Genomic DNA, 15,836 nt, shown 5'->3' with positions numbered 1-15,836 from the left:
TTGTTGGCCAGATAGTGACCTTATTTATTAACATGTATATATTGGTTAAATATTCATTTCACATGTGAATTCTTACATAATAAAAACCAAAAACTTGGCAAACAAACATTTTGATGCACGACTTTAGACCTGAAACGATACTGTAATAATGTCCTTGATTGCACAATGACTGAACATTAATAAAGTCAGATATCAGGCCAACAGCAACACAGCAAGTGTCAGCTTGCTGATGCTGTCGAGCTAAAGTTCATTCTGGGCCGATAAAATAAGATCAGATCAAGATAAGGTGGTGGTTTTAGCTTTTGATACAGAATATCAAAAACAACAATCTCTATTGGACTTTTTTTTATGATTCTATGTTTACTAATACATCTTTTCAAATTTGAGGAGGCAATGTGACAGCATTTATGTTTTTAACAAATACATTCTTTGAAGTCACAATAGAAAATTGAGTAAATTAGGGATGGTAAACCACATTTTGGGATGAAAACAAATTGTATTGTGTGTTTGAAAAAGCACACGTTATCGGCTGTGAATCAGCCACGACTGCATAAAAGGAGCGGCTGCAGCTGTTGAAGATCACTGGTTGATTAGCTGTCTTCACTTGTTGGCTGATGTATATTTTATCTGCGGCGGGTGGAGAGAAAAAAAGGATCAGCTGCAGCCCGAGGCTTCTGTGGCGCTATGCCCAGTCACATAAAGACGCACATACGATGCGGTCTGTCATCCAGGTTTAACTCGTTCTTTGTCTACTAAAAGCTGCATGCAGCCCGGTCTGCTCTCTGTGAACTGTGCGGCTCTTCGGCGGTCAGCATGGCTCTCAACGTCCCGGGACTCATAGCCACCATCGTGTTCTACCTGCTGGTGCTCGGGATCGGCGTCTGGGCTTCCGTCAAATCCAAGAGGGATGAAAACAGGACGCAGGCGGACCATGCGGACATGGCGCTGCTGGGCAACAGGAACATCAACCTGGTGATGGGGATCTTCACCACAACCGGTGAGATGATGTTTAAACTTTTTTTTTTTTTTTTGTATCAATTGTTTTGATAACGCTGTTTTATATTCTCAAGACCGATTGTCTTTTTTCTTTCTTTATATATAGTTCCCATATGGTATATTTTGTTTAAGGTACATTGTGCATCATTTCGATGTCGGGGGATGTGTTATCAGAAATGGAATATATTTTGTGACATTTTCGGAGCTCAAATCTTGAGCTGACTTTATGTCGGTGTTACACCCCAACAAAAACTCAAGTCATTTCAGTTATTACTCATGTATGTCACATCTCCTCTGTGTTCAGGGAACCTCTTGGTCTAGGTGAGCTGAAACATCTGGTTACCTCGGGCGGATATTAAACCACGTCTCAACATATTTAGCGATGCTTTTGCACTGACTCATTTTGACAAAAACAATTCTACTTTTGTGACGATTGTGAAAAGACAATAAAAACATTGCGAACACTGAGACACAGAAGGAGTGGAATAGTAGTAACGTTCTGCCCACAAAACAATGAAGAACATATATTGCTGGAGATCAATATAGAGATGCTGGTGTTGTTATGTGGTGGCGATACGCACTTCATTTTTGCTCGACAGGGATCGAATCCCGGTCGTTGCGATCTTTTTCTAAATATATTTTCTTTAATGTATTTCTTCATATGTGGTTGTGATGCAGCGCTCACTTATACAATCACGATCGCTGCAATGGAGATGAAATGTGGCTTGAAGATCTCCAGTAATATGTTTGTGAATGTGTGACGAATCTGGTGACCAGACAGAAAACCGCTGCAGCTGGGAAGTGACGACGCACGCACGCACGCACGCGCGCAGGAAACCAGTTTGGGTGCAATACCAGTCTCACTAGTCATTGTTCCAACATGACAGTCTGTGCGCTGGCACGCCTCTGCACACCACCCTGCATCCCCACTGGAGGCAACCCGCACTAGAGCCCTCTATTGGTCCTCCAGTGCCATAGCATACCAAACAGCCACTACATAACCTTATTAGAGTATGTTTTAGTACATAATCACCTAAAAATGAGAATAATTGTATTTTTATATACAGAAAAAAATGTAGTTAGTCATTTTTATATCTATAAAATCACTATGGGTCTTCACCAGAAGTGTCCGCCACTGTAGTTTTCGAAGAAAGTTCAGTTGGTTGCAACCTCAAAGCTAGATGCTGCAAAATGCTGCACACTAGCTGTTTAAAAAGAATATATGTTGCTTAGTTAATGTGAATGCTTCCGGGTGCCAGAGCGCTGACTGCAGGTCAAAGGGGTCAATAACCCAAACCTGGAGCTGAAGGAGTTTTTGGTGACTCATGATTTCATCGCACCATTTTATGTAATGTATTTGTTTATTTTTGTGAGTCTGTGTGTCCATATCTATTTAATTTCCATTCTTGGATATTTCCTGGGATACCACGTATATGTAAGGACAACCCGGTCTCACTCCCAACTCGTCATATTGTGTCTGTTGGTCAGTGCTCCTCGGCGTCTGATCCCGACGCTCAGAGAAGCCCTTTAGCGTCCGTACACGACACTCTACTGAAAACTGCCCGCGACTTGCAACAATAATGCTCTCTTGGGTTGGAACAAGACATTTGATGAAAATGAACTGTATGTGTGTATGCAGCTACCTGGGTTGGTGGGACCTTCATCATTGGCACGGCAGAGACGGTGTACAATCCCAAGTTTGGACTGATTTGGGCGGTGATGCCATTGGCAGCAACGTTGGCCTTCATTGTTGGTAAGATTCCCTTTAGCAACTTGTGCTTTTGAAGTCTTCACTTTAACTGACTCTTCTGCTGCTTACTGTACTTTCACTTCAGCAACAGGTTCAACTGCTTTCCTTGCTCACTACTCAAATGAGACTTCAACTCCTCTCAGAGTTTTCCTTCAGTCTATTGCCTTCATTCTACTGCATCAAATTGTTTTCATTTTATAAGGTTTGGTGGTTTGAAAGCAACATTTTAAAACGTTCAGCTGTTATAATTTGCAAAGGGAGCAAACCTTTTTACATCAGGACAGCATGTTGTGCATTATGAATAGTTACAATCTATTACATAAACATTTTTAAACTGACACTGAAAATGAACTTCTCCTATTTAATCTTGGATCTGAAGAAAAAGTAATCTCTTTATTCAGACCCCAAGCAAGTTTAGACCCAAACACAGAGGAAGTGATGTGGCAAACAGGGACTTTTCATGATTTAATGAGAACAACATAATTGTAGCAGAGTCCAAAAACAGGCAGGCAGCAGAAGTAACTTAAAATTAATTTCTAAACAAATATCACTTTGGTTTAGACTGGGGCCTTTATGTTTGGTTTGAAAGAATGAAAAGATTACAATAACAGAAGTGGAATCAGAACTGCAACTCTCCTCCTGTTTTCAAGGTGGTCTTTTCTTTGCTGAGCCCATGAGAGACAAGAAGTACGTGACCATGATGGACCCTTTCCAGATAAAGTACGGCAACGGACTGAGTGGACTTCTTTCTATCGTACCGCTGATGTCGGAAATCATCTGGGTGACATCAACACTGATCAGCTTGGGTAACGATTATCAAGTTACATCTTGATGTGTCTGTGTGCAAACTGGGCCTTTTACTGTGTTGTAAGGCTGGACTGCATTAATTAGTTGCTGATCTTTTGATATGATGGTGAGTTATCTTGACTGTATGCTGCTTGTTTAATTAAAGTGTGCGTGGAAACTGCTTGTGTGTTTCACAGGCGTGACCATGAGCGTGATCCTGGATCTGTCCTACGCCGTGTGCATCTGGATCTCTGCTGCCGTGGCCGTCACCTACACCCTGCTGGGCGGTCTCTACTCTGTGGCCTACACCGACGTCATACAGCTCACGCTCATTTTTGTCACCTCGGTAATTTGCTCAATTATTAGGAGAACTTTTGTGTTGAAGTGTTGGGGGAAAAAACAATATATCCTTACTTTTATTCCCTTGTATGGATCAAACTCCAAAAAATGCTGAATCCTAAATGTCCCACAGTGCAAATCAATAGCATCTTTTATTATACCCTCCCTGCCTTCTAAATGCCCAACTATCTAACAACTTGACACCGGCAGTTTGTGAAACGCGCTCTGTTAAAAATGAAAGGCCAGGCTGAGATGACTGACGTCACTCTGACATCATCCGGCATTTTTTATTTAGACTCCGGTGCTACCGCAACGGGACATGATGCATCTTTTTTTTTCACACACTGAGTAGTACTGTGTGTGAGGATTAAACTAACCTTTGTGTGTAAAATCGGTAACATTTATACCGTTTATCCCCAGTTTTATGAGGACGACCATGGAAACGAGCTCAACTTGTATGTGTATCTCTGGTGTTCCGCTCTCTCTCTCCTCAGTGGCTGTGCGTCCCCTTCCTCCTCATGAGTCCCACCACCGTTGACATCACCACCACATCCTTCAACCACACCTTTCAGGCTCCCTGGGTCGGCGCTGTGACTGCAGACAGAGCCTGGATGTGGATGGATATCTTTCTGCTTCTGGTACGGCAATGCAAAGCATTCGATGCCTCGAGACTAATGCATGAGCACAAAAGAGCTTCATTTCAGGAGATATGTGCGGCAGTAGAAAAAAGTGACTCCCAAAATGACATGAAAGTGTAATTGGATGCCACACTTTACTGGTAGTGTGGTCTGCATACTGTGGAACGACGTTAGAGGCTCGAAAGCTTGACTGTTTCTAGAGTAAATGTGGAGTAACTGGATGAAAAGATTGGATATATTTTCACTGCAACTTAAAGTCCAATGGACATTTATTTGTATCTGCTGCAGCATGCATATCGACCCTTTTTTATTTTTTTAAATACCTGTTTATACATACCCGTTTGAAAACCAAAAGGAAGAAATTTAGACTTTTTGTTTCATGATGGCGCCCCTATTTTTGCATTAATTTGTCAATGCTTTTTTCAATGCAGACATTTTGACTTAAAAACAGATACCGGTACAACTAACATTACCAATGACTCTGGAGCATTAAATGTTCCTGCAGAATGTCTCAGATTTTCTCAAAGGCCATTTTTAAAATGAATGATGCATTTAAAAAATACATGCAAAAGTGGATGACTTAATGTGGACTAACTGTACCGCTGTTATTCTAATGTGTCCCGCTATCAAAGAGTATAGGGGACCTCGGTTTCCAGGACTTCCACCAGAGGACACTGTCGGCTTCTTCGTCGGCCACGGCCAAGTTGCGATGTTACGCTGCAGCTTTCCTCATCCCCACGTTTGGAATCCCTCCTGTTCTCATTGGGGCTGTGGCTGCATCAACGGGTAAAGAAGCAGTTTTGTTAAATACCAACTTGAAATTAAACTTTTTTTTTCATCCAAAATTGACATGAAAAGAGGTGGAACTCATATCCGTTATATCCTCTTCCAACATGGTATTATCTTACAGTACCTACCTAACGTATCAGTCTGACTGATTCACCCCGACCCTCTGCTGCTTCCTAGACTGGAACTTGACCTCGTATGGGTCTCCGTCTCCTTTCGAACGAGGTCAGACGGGTTTGATTTTACCCCTCTGCCTGCAGCACCTCACGCCGCCCTTCATCTCCGTCATTGGCATCGGAGCCGTGGCCGCCGCCGTGATGTCGTCGACTGACTCCGCCCTGCTGTCTGCAGCCTCCATCTTCTCCTCAAATATCTACAAGAAGATCCTGAGGACCAAGGTGCAAAGAGGAGGCGGGGGCGAGGCCACCTGATGGATGATGTGGATTAAGCGCACACATTGAACAAACGGATACAACATGTTAATGGACGGTCACGGTGTTTCCTCTCTATTTCTTTTCATTGCAGGCGTCAGAGACTGAGATGCGGTGGGTGATTCGTATTTCTGTGGTTGCATTCGGCCTGGCCGGCACGTCACTCACCTTCCTGCACACAGGCGTCATAGCGTTCTGGATCCTGGGTGGAGAAATCGCCTACATCCTGATGTTCCCGCAGCTGGTCTGCGTGCTCTTCTTCAACGTATCCAACGGTTACGGTGCCACCGTGGGCTTCCTGGTTGGGTTTCTTTTGAGAGCTTTGTGTGGAGAGACACTGATTGCGCTACCGCCTGCCATCCATTTCCCAGGATGCACCCTTGAAGACGGCGTTTACGTTCAGTATTCCCCCATCAGGACCATCTGTATGCTGGCTGCTTTTGCCACCATACTGCTGGTGTCCTACCTGACGGCGCTGCTCTTCAACAAGGGACTGATGCCAGAGACGTGGGACGTGTTTCATGTTAAAGTCCAACGGCCGCCAACGCCACAGATGCCTGCAGACGTTGCCAGCAGCAAGGACGACGCACAACCTCCGTGTGAGGATGGCGGCGTCTTGGAGCCGATGTTGGAGTCAAAGTGTTGACGTTCTAAACTACACCGTACTGTAACAAGATTGGGACCCTAAACACAGTACTACCTCTAAAAAAAAAAAAAACATACTGCGTAGCTTGTTTTAAAAAAATTAATATATTATAAAAAAATTTAAATTACATTATGGCTATCTATAGAGTTTTTCATTTTTGGATATGTGAAAAAAAAATGATACTAATGCCAATGCCTGTCTTGTCGTTTTTAGTGTTGTGGTTCTGTGCATTATTGAGAAAAGAAGCGTTGCATTTTTGCAGGAAGAGAAGGACTCAGTGAAACCAAAATCCTGATCGGTTGTGTTGCCTAAACCTAGTTACGTTTTTAGTTGCACTTCACAACGTTCACCACTTGTTTACTGCGAGTGCAATGTTGCGTCATAGTTTGACGCCCTGTCCAGCGCGTTAAGAGGTGATTCAACTACTGCACAAGAGAATGGGCTGTGTTCCATACGGCCCATGTGATCTCCCACCTAACCAAGTTCCAGAGCAGCGCCCTCCCACCCCAACGGGTGGAGAGTCTGGGGTCAGTGCTCGGCACTGTCACTCTATCCTTGTTGCCAAATACAACTTTTTCTGCCTCGTCTTTATTTAATTGAAGGAAACTGAATTGCATCAATTTATTTGCTTGATGTAAAGGGCTGCTTTAATTAAGAAAATGGGCTTAATCTAACAAAGACTTTGTACTTAATATAAAAAGTGGCTTTCAGACATTAAAATAATCTATTTACTTTAGACTATATTAAGCATTCTCTTCCACTGCATAAAAAAAAACTCAATGTAATCCACACACTTAATTTAATATTGCAAATCACCAGAACACGCATCTTAAGTCTTACTGTGCAGTTACTTCTGTAATTCTATCACCACAAAACTGTCAATGTTCCTATTTTAAAACCCCAATAACAAAGTTGCACACCGTTTCCCTTAAACATACTAGCCATGTCCTCAAAGACGGATCAGACCATACATGTATTGTGTAAATGTTAGTCATAAGAGACACTTGGTGCATGTGGCAGGAAACATCTGGCTGATGAGTAAAAGTCTCGTGGGTATTTTTCTAATGGTCTCATGCATGGAATATAAACTATGAAAAACAAATGTATTCACACTAAATGCAAGCGTTTTTATTTACAACAGTTATTGGTGAAGGGTGATAGTATAGTGTGTTTTAGCTGCTATTACGCAGGGCCATAGTAGTAGAACGGTATGTCGTTCATGCAGAAGTTGGGCTGCAGGCTCTTGAAGGTGCAGTCAGACGTGTCCATGGAACAGCGGCTGCAGCGGCAGCTCAAGGCCACAGGGTAGCTGACCACCGGGTCCACGCCTGGAGAACAGTCTGCAAGCTCAAACTTCTTGTAGTACAAGTCCCGGTACGTGCACACATGCTGGTACACTTTGCCGAACGGTATCTTACTGACGGGGTCCTGCAGGGGAGCAAACGTAACCAGGTGTGTCCATTTTCGAAAGAAGAAGGTCACAATGCTATCAGCCATCACGCCATAAGACAGCACAGCATGATTTCACAGAATCAACTGCTCTTTGGGAGAAAACAATTGTTAAATAACCATAGCAAAGGTAAGTCATCACTGATGTGCAGCAAATAAAGCCCTCAAAAGGTTTTGAAGTGACTTGTGTTGCAACTAAATTTTTGTTAATTCAGTTTTGTCCAGTTGCAGAAAGATGTTGCTGTCTGGCTGGTGGTTTGTTTATGTCACCCTTTGGTCCAATGTGAAGCCGGATTTACATCACATTTGCACTTCCATCCATTGATATGCAAAGCTGAATTAGATTGGATTAAAAATGAATTAATCTGACAGTCATAGGTTGCATTATTGTTCAGGCCATTAGGCAATGTGCTTTCTTTGAGATATAGTAAGATAAAGAGCAGCTTGTGTTTAGCATGTATCTAAGATCATAAAAGACTTCCTGAAATGGAATGCGAGCTCAAAACATAGATCTTATCATCTTGGCATTTCTTAATAATTTCCTATCCTCAGACTTGCACCTTTAATTTTCACTTTCATGTCATCTTAAATGTTGTGTGCATCAGTCTCTACTGTTTCAGTCACTGTTACATCAATGAAATGCGATTAAAATCTTACAAACAGAGACAGGGGGTTTGCTAGAGTCACTCCTCTGAGACTCTTTCCCCTACTACCCACAATACCTTGGTGATGCAGTGACCGCTGCAGATGGTCGCCTCCACCAGGTGACACCTGGGACAGCCCTCCTTCTCGAGAGACACCGTCTGGTTGACCGGCTGGCAGGACGGCAGCTGGAAGGCCTCTGGTGGTGGGAGATGTTGCAATTTGGTACAATGTATGTCACACACACTGCCCCTCTCTTTGCTTTATCACGAGAGGCAATCAGTGCCGCCGCTAACTATTGGTCCCCTCTATTGGTCCCCATAGGACCAAGCATGGACATGGGGTGACAGAGCCTTCTCTATAGCTGCCCCCTCCCTCTGGAACTCTCTCCCCAAACCCATCTGAGACTGCACTGTCCTCTTCACATTCAAAACACAAATCAAAACCCACCTCTTCAGAACTGCTTTTAATGAATGACTGTGTGCTCTTATTGTTTTTATTTATTTATTTTGTATCTGTTTTATTATTATACTTGTTTTATTACATCATTTTTAGGACATTGTATTGTTGTGTAAAGTGACTTTGAGTACCAAGAAAAGCGCTATATAAATTAAATGCATTATTATTATTATTATTATTATTGGTGGTGATGGAATTGCTTATTCGACATTACTGACATCTTAGCACGTGTAACATTCATGGTTCCTGTTAAATAAAACACTTCTTCTTTCTTTGTAAATGCTGCTTCCAATTGGACGTGACAGTTCATTCATGTGTATTGTGCACTAACATGCTAACCATTCAGACACAGCTATTTATTTCACATTTAGGGGAAGTGGAGAGATATTTCCCTTCATGGTTTCATGTATTTTGTAGTTTTTCTTTAAACTTTTATCAAAACCCAAACTTCCATTTTGGCTTTTCATTCGCTCCATTTTACACCTGTATTGAGTTGAAAAGTCCCTTATTGCTCACCATGAATATAAAAGTGGATATTCATGTTTCAGGGGACAGAAAGTCAAAAACCTCTCCACTTTGATACATCTGCTCAAAATCTCCAAATTAATTTGACTATCAAAGATCAGAAATTACAGAGGATAACACATGGGTTATAGCGGAAGTATGGAAATTAATGTAAGTGCACAAAATCAAACTGACACAAACTGTAATACGTATCTCCAAAGTTGTCATGCCTGCTGCTGTCTGCCAACTACCTGCCCAATGTTTGTTTGCAAGACTGCACGCCATTTGTGTTGTTCTTGCCCTGTTGTGACATGCAGTGCTTGTTTTAATTGTTGTAATAGTGGGTGTGTTGGAAATGTTCAGATGTTTTTTTTAATAACTTTTGGCTTTTTTTGTTTGTATCTATTTAAAAAGAAGCTTTGCCAGACCGCTGTTGTAAATTATAATGTGTTTTTAATGTGTTGAATAAAATGGTTAAATAAAAGTTGAATAAAAATGTAAAAAAAAGTACTTAATGCTGTCTGTTTTAATTACCTGCAGGAGCCAGGGGCCAAATGGGAGATGTGGCTCCCAGAAACAAACTCAACATCAAGGGGAACATCACTCTTCTGGCCATCATCCTGCAGGGGGCAAAGTGGGTTAGTTAGTCAATGAATAACTTACTTACATGGACAACTTCGTAAGTAGATACACAACTTACCACCCCATCCATAAAACATGAATACAGCATCTATTTTTAGTAAAGGCATTAGTGTCAACCTGTAAACTCGCTGTAAATTGATACTTGCTGTTATATCTTTGATATTTTCTCATCACAGGTTTCTACTCATAACACTGTATTTTAAAAAGCACTGATTAAGACAGTTAACGACATTCCCTTCATTTTATTCTACAACACTTTGGCCACACTAAAACATACAAAAAGATAAAAGAAAACAGATAGATACATTGGATAAATGGCCTGGTGGTTGTTGGTGTGAATCAGCCTGACCTCTCAGGTGTCTGCAGGCGGTGTGCTGAGGCCGGGTGTCCTGCTCAGTCTTTATACAGCACAGAAGCACCTGGTATCCAGGAAGAAATGCTCTTATAACCCTGGTTACCTGTTTTTGTTAAAGAGATCAGATAGTACCGTTTTAATCTTGTTCTAACCAGGGGATTAGACTCTCTCCGTATCACTTTTACATCCTGTTGCACACATGAAAGCTGCAACATTATCCGGCATTAGAGGGAGCACGGGCAGGTTCAGTGTCTTTGCTGAAGGCCACCGTGACAGTTGTAGTCGTTGAAAGAGGGAGGAGGTTTTGTGACCGGAGGCTGAACTCGAATCACAACCAGAATAACGTGAATGTTGAAGTGATAGTTTATTAGTAGGCCTACTATAACATGGTGTTTTCTTTCATATATCTAATATATAATAATGCTGCTAAAAAAAAGTTGAGTTTGTAAGATAGTTTTATTGCATCTAGATATTTTTGCTATGTTCATTGTGTTTCCCATGTGGGAGTATGAGGGTGCTCCTTGGAACATCCAATGAGGTTTTGGCTTTCAAGAAAGTTAATAAAACCTCTAGTTTGAATCTATATCTCCAGACTGCTAAATGCTATTATTGTATGTTAGAAGAGCTGGTTGTGGAAATACTTATGTGTGGTCAAGAATTCCATCTTGACCTAAGAGCAGGATGAGGACTGACAACGAGTGATCTGCTGCTGCCGGTGAAATAATCCTGTTTTATCAGTGTGGGATCACTGTGACACGTTGACTTCCTGCTGACATGGATCATTTATGACGTTGATCGTTTACGGAATGATGGTTTTAATGGGTTGACATAACACAGTATGATCAGTTTTTTCTGAGGGGAACAAATGAGATGACAGGCACAACACAGGATTTCAATTTCAGTAACTGCTTTTTCCACCTCCTTTGACTGGATCCAAGTAGAAAACAGTGGAAATGTGGGTTGGGAAAGGAAAGAAACATGTGCAGCACCTGTATTGTATGGAGAATATAAAAAATTTTTTTCAAATGGTACTACTTTATTATTAAGTATAAAACAATAATGAATATGAAATAGGCACAAATAAAAAGCAGGATTTGCTGTTGCTCGTTTGGAGAAAAAAAACATACATGCAGTTTTATTAGCAAAGAACATACACATTTGATGTAATTATATTATAGTAATATTATAGTACGTTCTTCTTTTTTCATTTTGGTGCAAAAATTTTAACAAAACGTTATTTCATAATATATTTGCAAATAACCAAAAAGAAATCAAGAAAAATACACAAGAAAAATAAATAGGAAAAAAAGGGTTATTACACATTACACAAAAACATTATATTGCCATCCAGAAAACATAATCTTTTAACTAATTCGCATCTTTATAGATATACAAAATGTGAAATTATTAGAATAACCTTTAACATGATATTTGTATGTACATACATAGCCTAGATTTGAACTATTATCACGATTTAAACCATAGCGTTTTAATTTATAGCGGAACTTTACATCCGCTGGTTCCTCGTTTCCTGTCGGCGATTAATAGCGGATGGACCCATTCGGTCGGTACAGCGCATGCGCGGAAAGCAATATGGTTACGAAAGTGACCACTACATGACGGGTTTTCTCGAGATATATTGAGTATAAACCGTGCACAAGGAGACAAGCAGCGAGGTGCAATGGCAGAAGAAGAGCAGGAGAGCAAGGCCAAGGTGAGTGCGTATATGAACGGTGACGTCCGCTGTTAGGGATCATTTTAAATGGGGGAAGGTCAACTAAAGTGGTTAATGTTCAGAAACGGTTAAATGTTACGTACAGAAAACTTACTTCACGTTTTATTATTTACCAAATGTAAATGATTTAGAAATTCAAGGCTTTGTTATTGTTATGCGCATTAATACACCATCAATTCAGGTCCATTGAATAGAAAAACATGTCCTTGTTTACTGTCTGGACAACATACATACACACATTATATTTATTCTAACATAGGGCCCACAGGATGGATTCACCACACTATACTGATATAACTTATACATATAAATCATAAAACAAGTTTGTGTCAATGCATGTGTAAAATGACTGGATACAGATAATAGTGTTGGTAACATTTGCTCGTTGCCCTCCCATTACGCATGTATTACGTCACTGCAGATCTCAATGTCACTTGCTGGAAGAGAAAAGAAGTCACATGTAAGGTCTACTTCCTCCTCTTTCTGGTCCTCCAGGGCTTCAGGCTGCTGGGGATCCTGGACGTGGAGAAGACTCCGTGTGCCAGAGAAGCCATCCTGCACGGAGCCGGGGGTTCGATAGCTGCCGGCATGCTGCACTTCCTGGCCACAAGTGAGTCTCATTGGATTCTGAACTGTGTGTGGGATTGTTTAACACAAAAATCCGTTTTATACTAATCTGGATTTGTATTATTAGCTTCAATTAAAAGAGTTGTTTTAATAGTTTACGATCAAATACATTGTGTACATCAAGGACTGTCAGATACATGTATTTTAGTCCCTTTTTGAGAAATAAAAACATGTGAAAAGATATACATTTTATACTAAATATGCATAGTTCCCCCTCGTCTTTATCCAAGAGCGTGGTCTTTCAGTTTGAGAGCAAGACTCATTGAGGATGTTTTTAATATTCAGCCTTTTTTAGGCGTGAAATTAATCATCAATCATGCGCTCAAATTGAAAAAAACATTCTGTTATATAAAGTTATGAAGCTAAATACTCAAAACATCGTAACAACTCTCGAATTCTCAGCAGCGGTCTCTTTTGTGGTCTGCAGGTCGGGTGAAACGGTCTTTTGACGTGGGGTTTGCAGGCTTTATGCTCACAACACTCGGGTCCTGGTAGGTTTTTATGTTGAGTCACACTTCATCCTTTTCTTTTCTGTCTTTCCACCTCTAATCAGAACAAACTCTTGTTTGCATTTTCCACATACTTACCATGTAAAGAAAATCGTCTCCCCTTTTACAAGATTTGCAGAATTTCTGCAGTTTCCTCTCTATTCTATTCAATTGAGTTTTATTTATATAGCACCAAAGCGCAATAGATGTTATCTTTTGATACTTTTCATATAGTAAAGGTCTAAAATAATTCTCACCATGAACTAGCACTTGGTGACAGTGTCAAGGACAAAACTCCCTAAAAAAGGCAAAATGAGATCTGACCATCATGGATCCAGACTCTACGACTCCGGAGGTAGAAATTCACCAAAAGAGAGAGACGAGAAAGCACAAAACGACGGGAAAGTAACACGCATCAATATGATACAAATGCATACAGTGTGATAGGAGGTGAGAGAGTAGGTCAGTGCATTGTGGGAAGTCTCCCAGCAGGCCTGAAGCAGCATAACAAACTACAGCCCAAACTATAAGCAAATCCTCTATCTGTGTTGTGTTTGTAACCCTGCCGTGTCTCCTTCCCCAGGTTTTACTGCAGGGTGTTTAACGCCAAGCTCCGTGTGCAGCAGAGGATGATCCAGGACGGCATCAAGAACAAGGTGGTGTACGAGGGGACCGTTCTAGACCCCGCAAACAAATCCAGAGCGGAGACACCATCGGGGCCCTCGTGACCTCCAGTGCTGAAATTCCTTCCTCTGGGAGAAGAAGAGAAACTTTTGAAAAGACTGACTTAATTTACCCAAATGATGGAAGGAACTGAAATTTCAGTGTTTTATGTCTGTTTTCTCAGTTTGTTTCTTGTCTGACAACTTGACCCCCCTAGATGTGGACTTTTTGATTGAGGAGCAAACTGTGCCGAGAGTGCATAGTGATCCTAAAGCAACAACAACATTTTAAAATTTAATATTTTCTAAATGTTGTTCCAAATGCCTTTGTTTAATATTATTCACCACGCAGATGTAGCAGTTAAACTCTCACTCCCACAAACCAAATTCATCCTGTCTTCATGTCTGAAAGTTAGAATTCACCTTGAACCTTGATTGTTTTTTATCATTTAGTATTTAAAAGTTTAATTTGTGGAAAATAAATTGTATGCTGATGAAATAATGCGTTTGTTTTATTTTGGGATGTTTCGTCAGTGGTGCTGAAAGTAGTTTTCCCTTTTTTAAAAAGGTATCGCTGCCTTCCCATGTCCTCAACTAATCAATTAGTATGTCTACAAAATAATTTGTAGCTTAGTAAGAAAATGTGAAATAAAAGTTTTTTACTTACATAAAATAACAAAGGAATTGGAAAAAATAGGGTGTTTTTAGTTGAACATTCTGTTTTCAATATTTTCTCGATGAAAAATAGAACTCAGTCCATCGCAACAGAAACCAATAGCTGAGCTGTGAAGATACTCAGCAGTTGCTGCCTCATTGAACATGCACAGTCCCATTTTAGAGGATGCACCCGAGCTGAACGGTGCACATCAGCAGACCGCTTTATATCCGCAGAGCAGCTGACTCGCAGCGAAAAGTTCCCCTCGGCAAGACCCTCGATCCCCGCAGGCTCCAGGTAGGAAACCGTAACAAAGGCACATCAACGTTTATTATTACGGTCCTCTGAATTTCTTAACATGGCTGAGCTTGCAAAATTTGCTGTGTAAAAAAAACGTCAAAAGTGATTAATGTAGAGTAGATGGTACTGCTGTTATTCTGCTTTTTGTTGGGACTTTGTGGATTTAACTTGCTTATAATGATTTGATTGTAATGTTAAAAAGATCCAGGAGTATAAACTAATATTACTAATGTGTCTACCCAAAAAAATGTCAGGTTTGGTGCACTGTTGTACCACCAGATGACCAGCAGGTGTCGCTGCAGCCGCCCTCTGACTGTTCCACTGCATCATCACCCACCCAGTCCTGCACCATCTCTACCTGGGGTTTCAATAATTCTACTGAGGAAAGGGAAACGTTGCAGGTGACGTCAAGCAAATTACTTCAAGGTGTACATTTAGTCTAGAACAAAAACAAGTCAACTTTAATGGTGTTGTGTTTTGTTTTTTTCTGATGGCAGAAGCCACAGAGAGCCCCTTTTATGGTTTAAAGTAAAAATCTCCACACTTGTCTTTATGTAAAAGAAAATTCTGTCTTTATATCCGTAATGTTCTTTTTTTATAATGTAGAAATTTCCACAGGCAAAGGTTTTAATTTGAGATAATTCGTTACATGCCCAAACTGATGTGTACACATTTCTAAAACATTTGCCAACACATTTACAGGGCTTCTTGCTTGCACTTTAAAATCGTCTAAAAATAATATCTAAACCGCCATGAAGCACTACCAAGCTGTCCTCTCGAGTCCAGACAACACAAATAAAAAGCAAATCAGGATATTAATGCAGTTCTAATCCGACACACCGTCCTGTCACATCCCCGCTACTGAAATGTTCTCATTCTGAACCTCATCGCCTCGTCCCTTTGGACCGCAACACTCGTGTGTTCTTATTATAGAAGACCTTTATCT

General features: G+C 40.8%; 3 protein-coding genes across 3 annotated transcripts; 2 read left to right on the top strand and 1 right to left on the bottom strand.

Annotated features, from left to right (window-relative positions):
- Positions 1–813: 813 nt before the first annotated feature.
- On the top strand, positions 814–6,553 carry LOC306746796 (high-affinity choline transporter 1-like; the record flags this gene model as incomplete). Its single annotated transcript, XM_079229776.1, has 8 exons — positions 814–997; positions 2,636–2,749; positions 3,397–3,552; positions 3,730–3,878; positions 4,366–4,509; positions 5,142–5,295; positions 5,476–5,693; positions 5,821–6,553. 8 exons carry the CDS (start codon positions 814–816, stop codon positions 6,370–6,372), a joined length of 1,671 nt encoding a protein of 556 aa, XP_079085902.1. The 3' UTR covers positions 6,373–6,553.
- Positions 6,554–7,554: 1,001 nt separating this feature from the next.
- Positions 7,555–10,015, bottom strand: lhb (luteinizing hormone subunit beta; the record flags this gene model as incomplete). The annotated part of the gene is made up of 3 exons (XM_079229447.1): positions 7,555–7,800; positions 8,544–8,662; positions 9,961–10,015. 3 exons carry the CDS (start codon positions 10,013–10,015, stop codon positions 7,555–7,557), a joined length of 420 nt encoding a protein of 139 aa, XP_079085573.1.
- A 2,002-nt stretch (positions 10,016–12,017) lies between these two features.
- On the top strand, positions 12,018–14,428 carry cox20 (cytochrome c oxidase assembly factor COX20). Its single transcript, XM_079230035.1, has 4 exons — positions 12,018–12,137; positions 12,654–12,768; positions 13,213–13,276; positions 13,857–14,428. The coding sequence occupies exons 1-4, from the start codon at positions 12,105–12,107 to the stop codon at positions 13,999–14,001; spliced, it is 357 nt and encodes a 118-aa protein (XP_079086161.1). The 5' UTR covers positions 12,018–12,104; the 3' UTR covers positions 14,002–14,428.
- Positions 14,429–15,836: the final 1,408 nt, after the last annotated feature.

The sequence above is a fragment of the Taurulus bubalis genome (genome assembly GCF_910589615.1).
Source record: "Taurulus bubalis genome assembly, chromosome: 14".
Classification (NCBI taxonomy): Eukaryota; Metazoa; Chordata; class Actinopteri; order Perciformes; family Cottidae; genus Taurulus; species Taurulus bubalis.
Note: the sequence above shows the minus strand (reverse complement) of the source record. Positions and strands in the feature narration are given on the sequence as shown.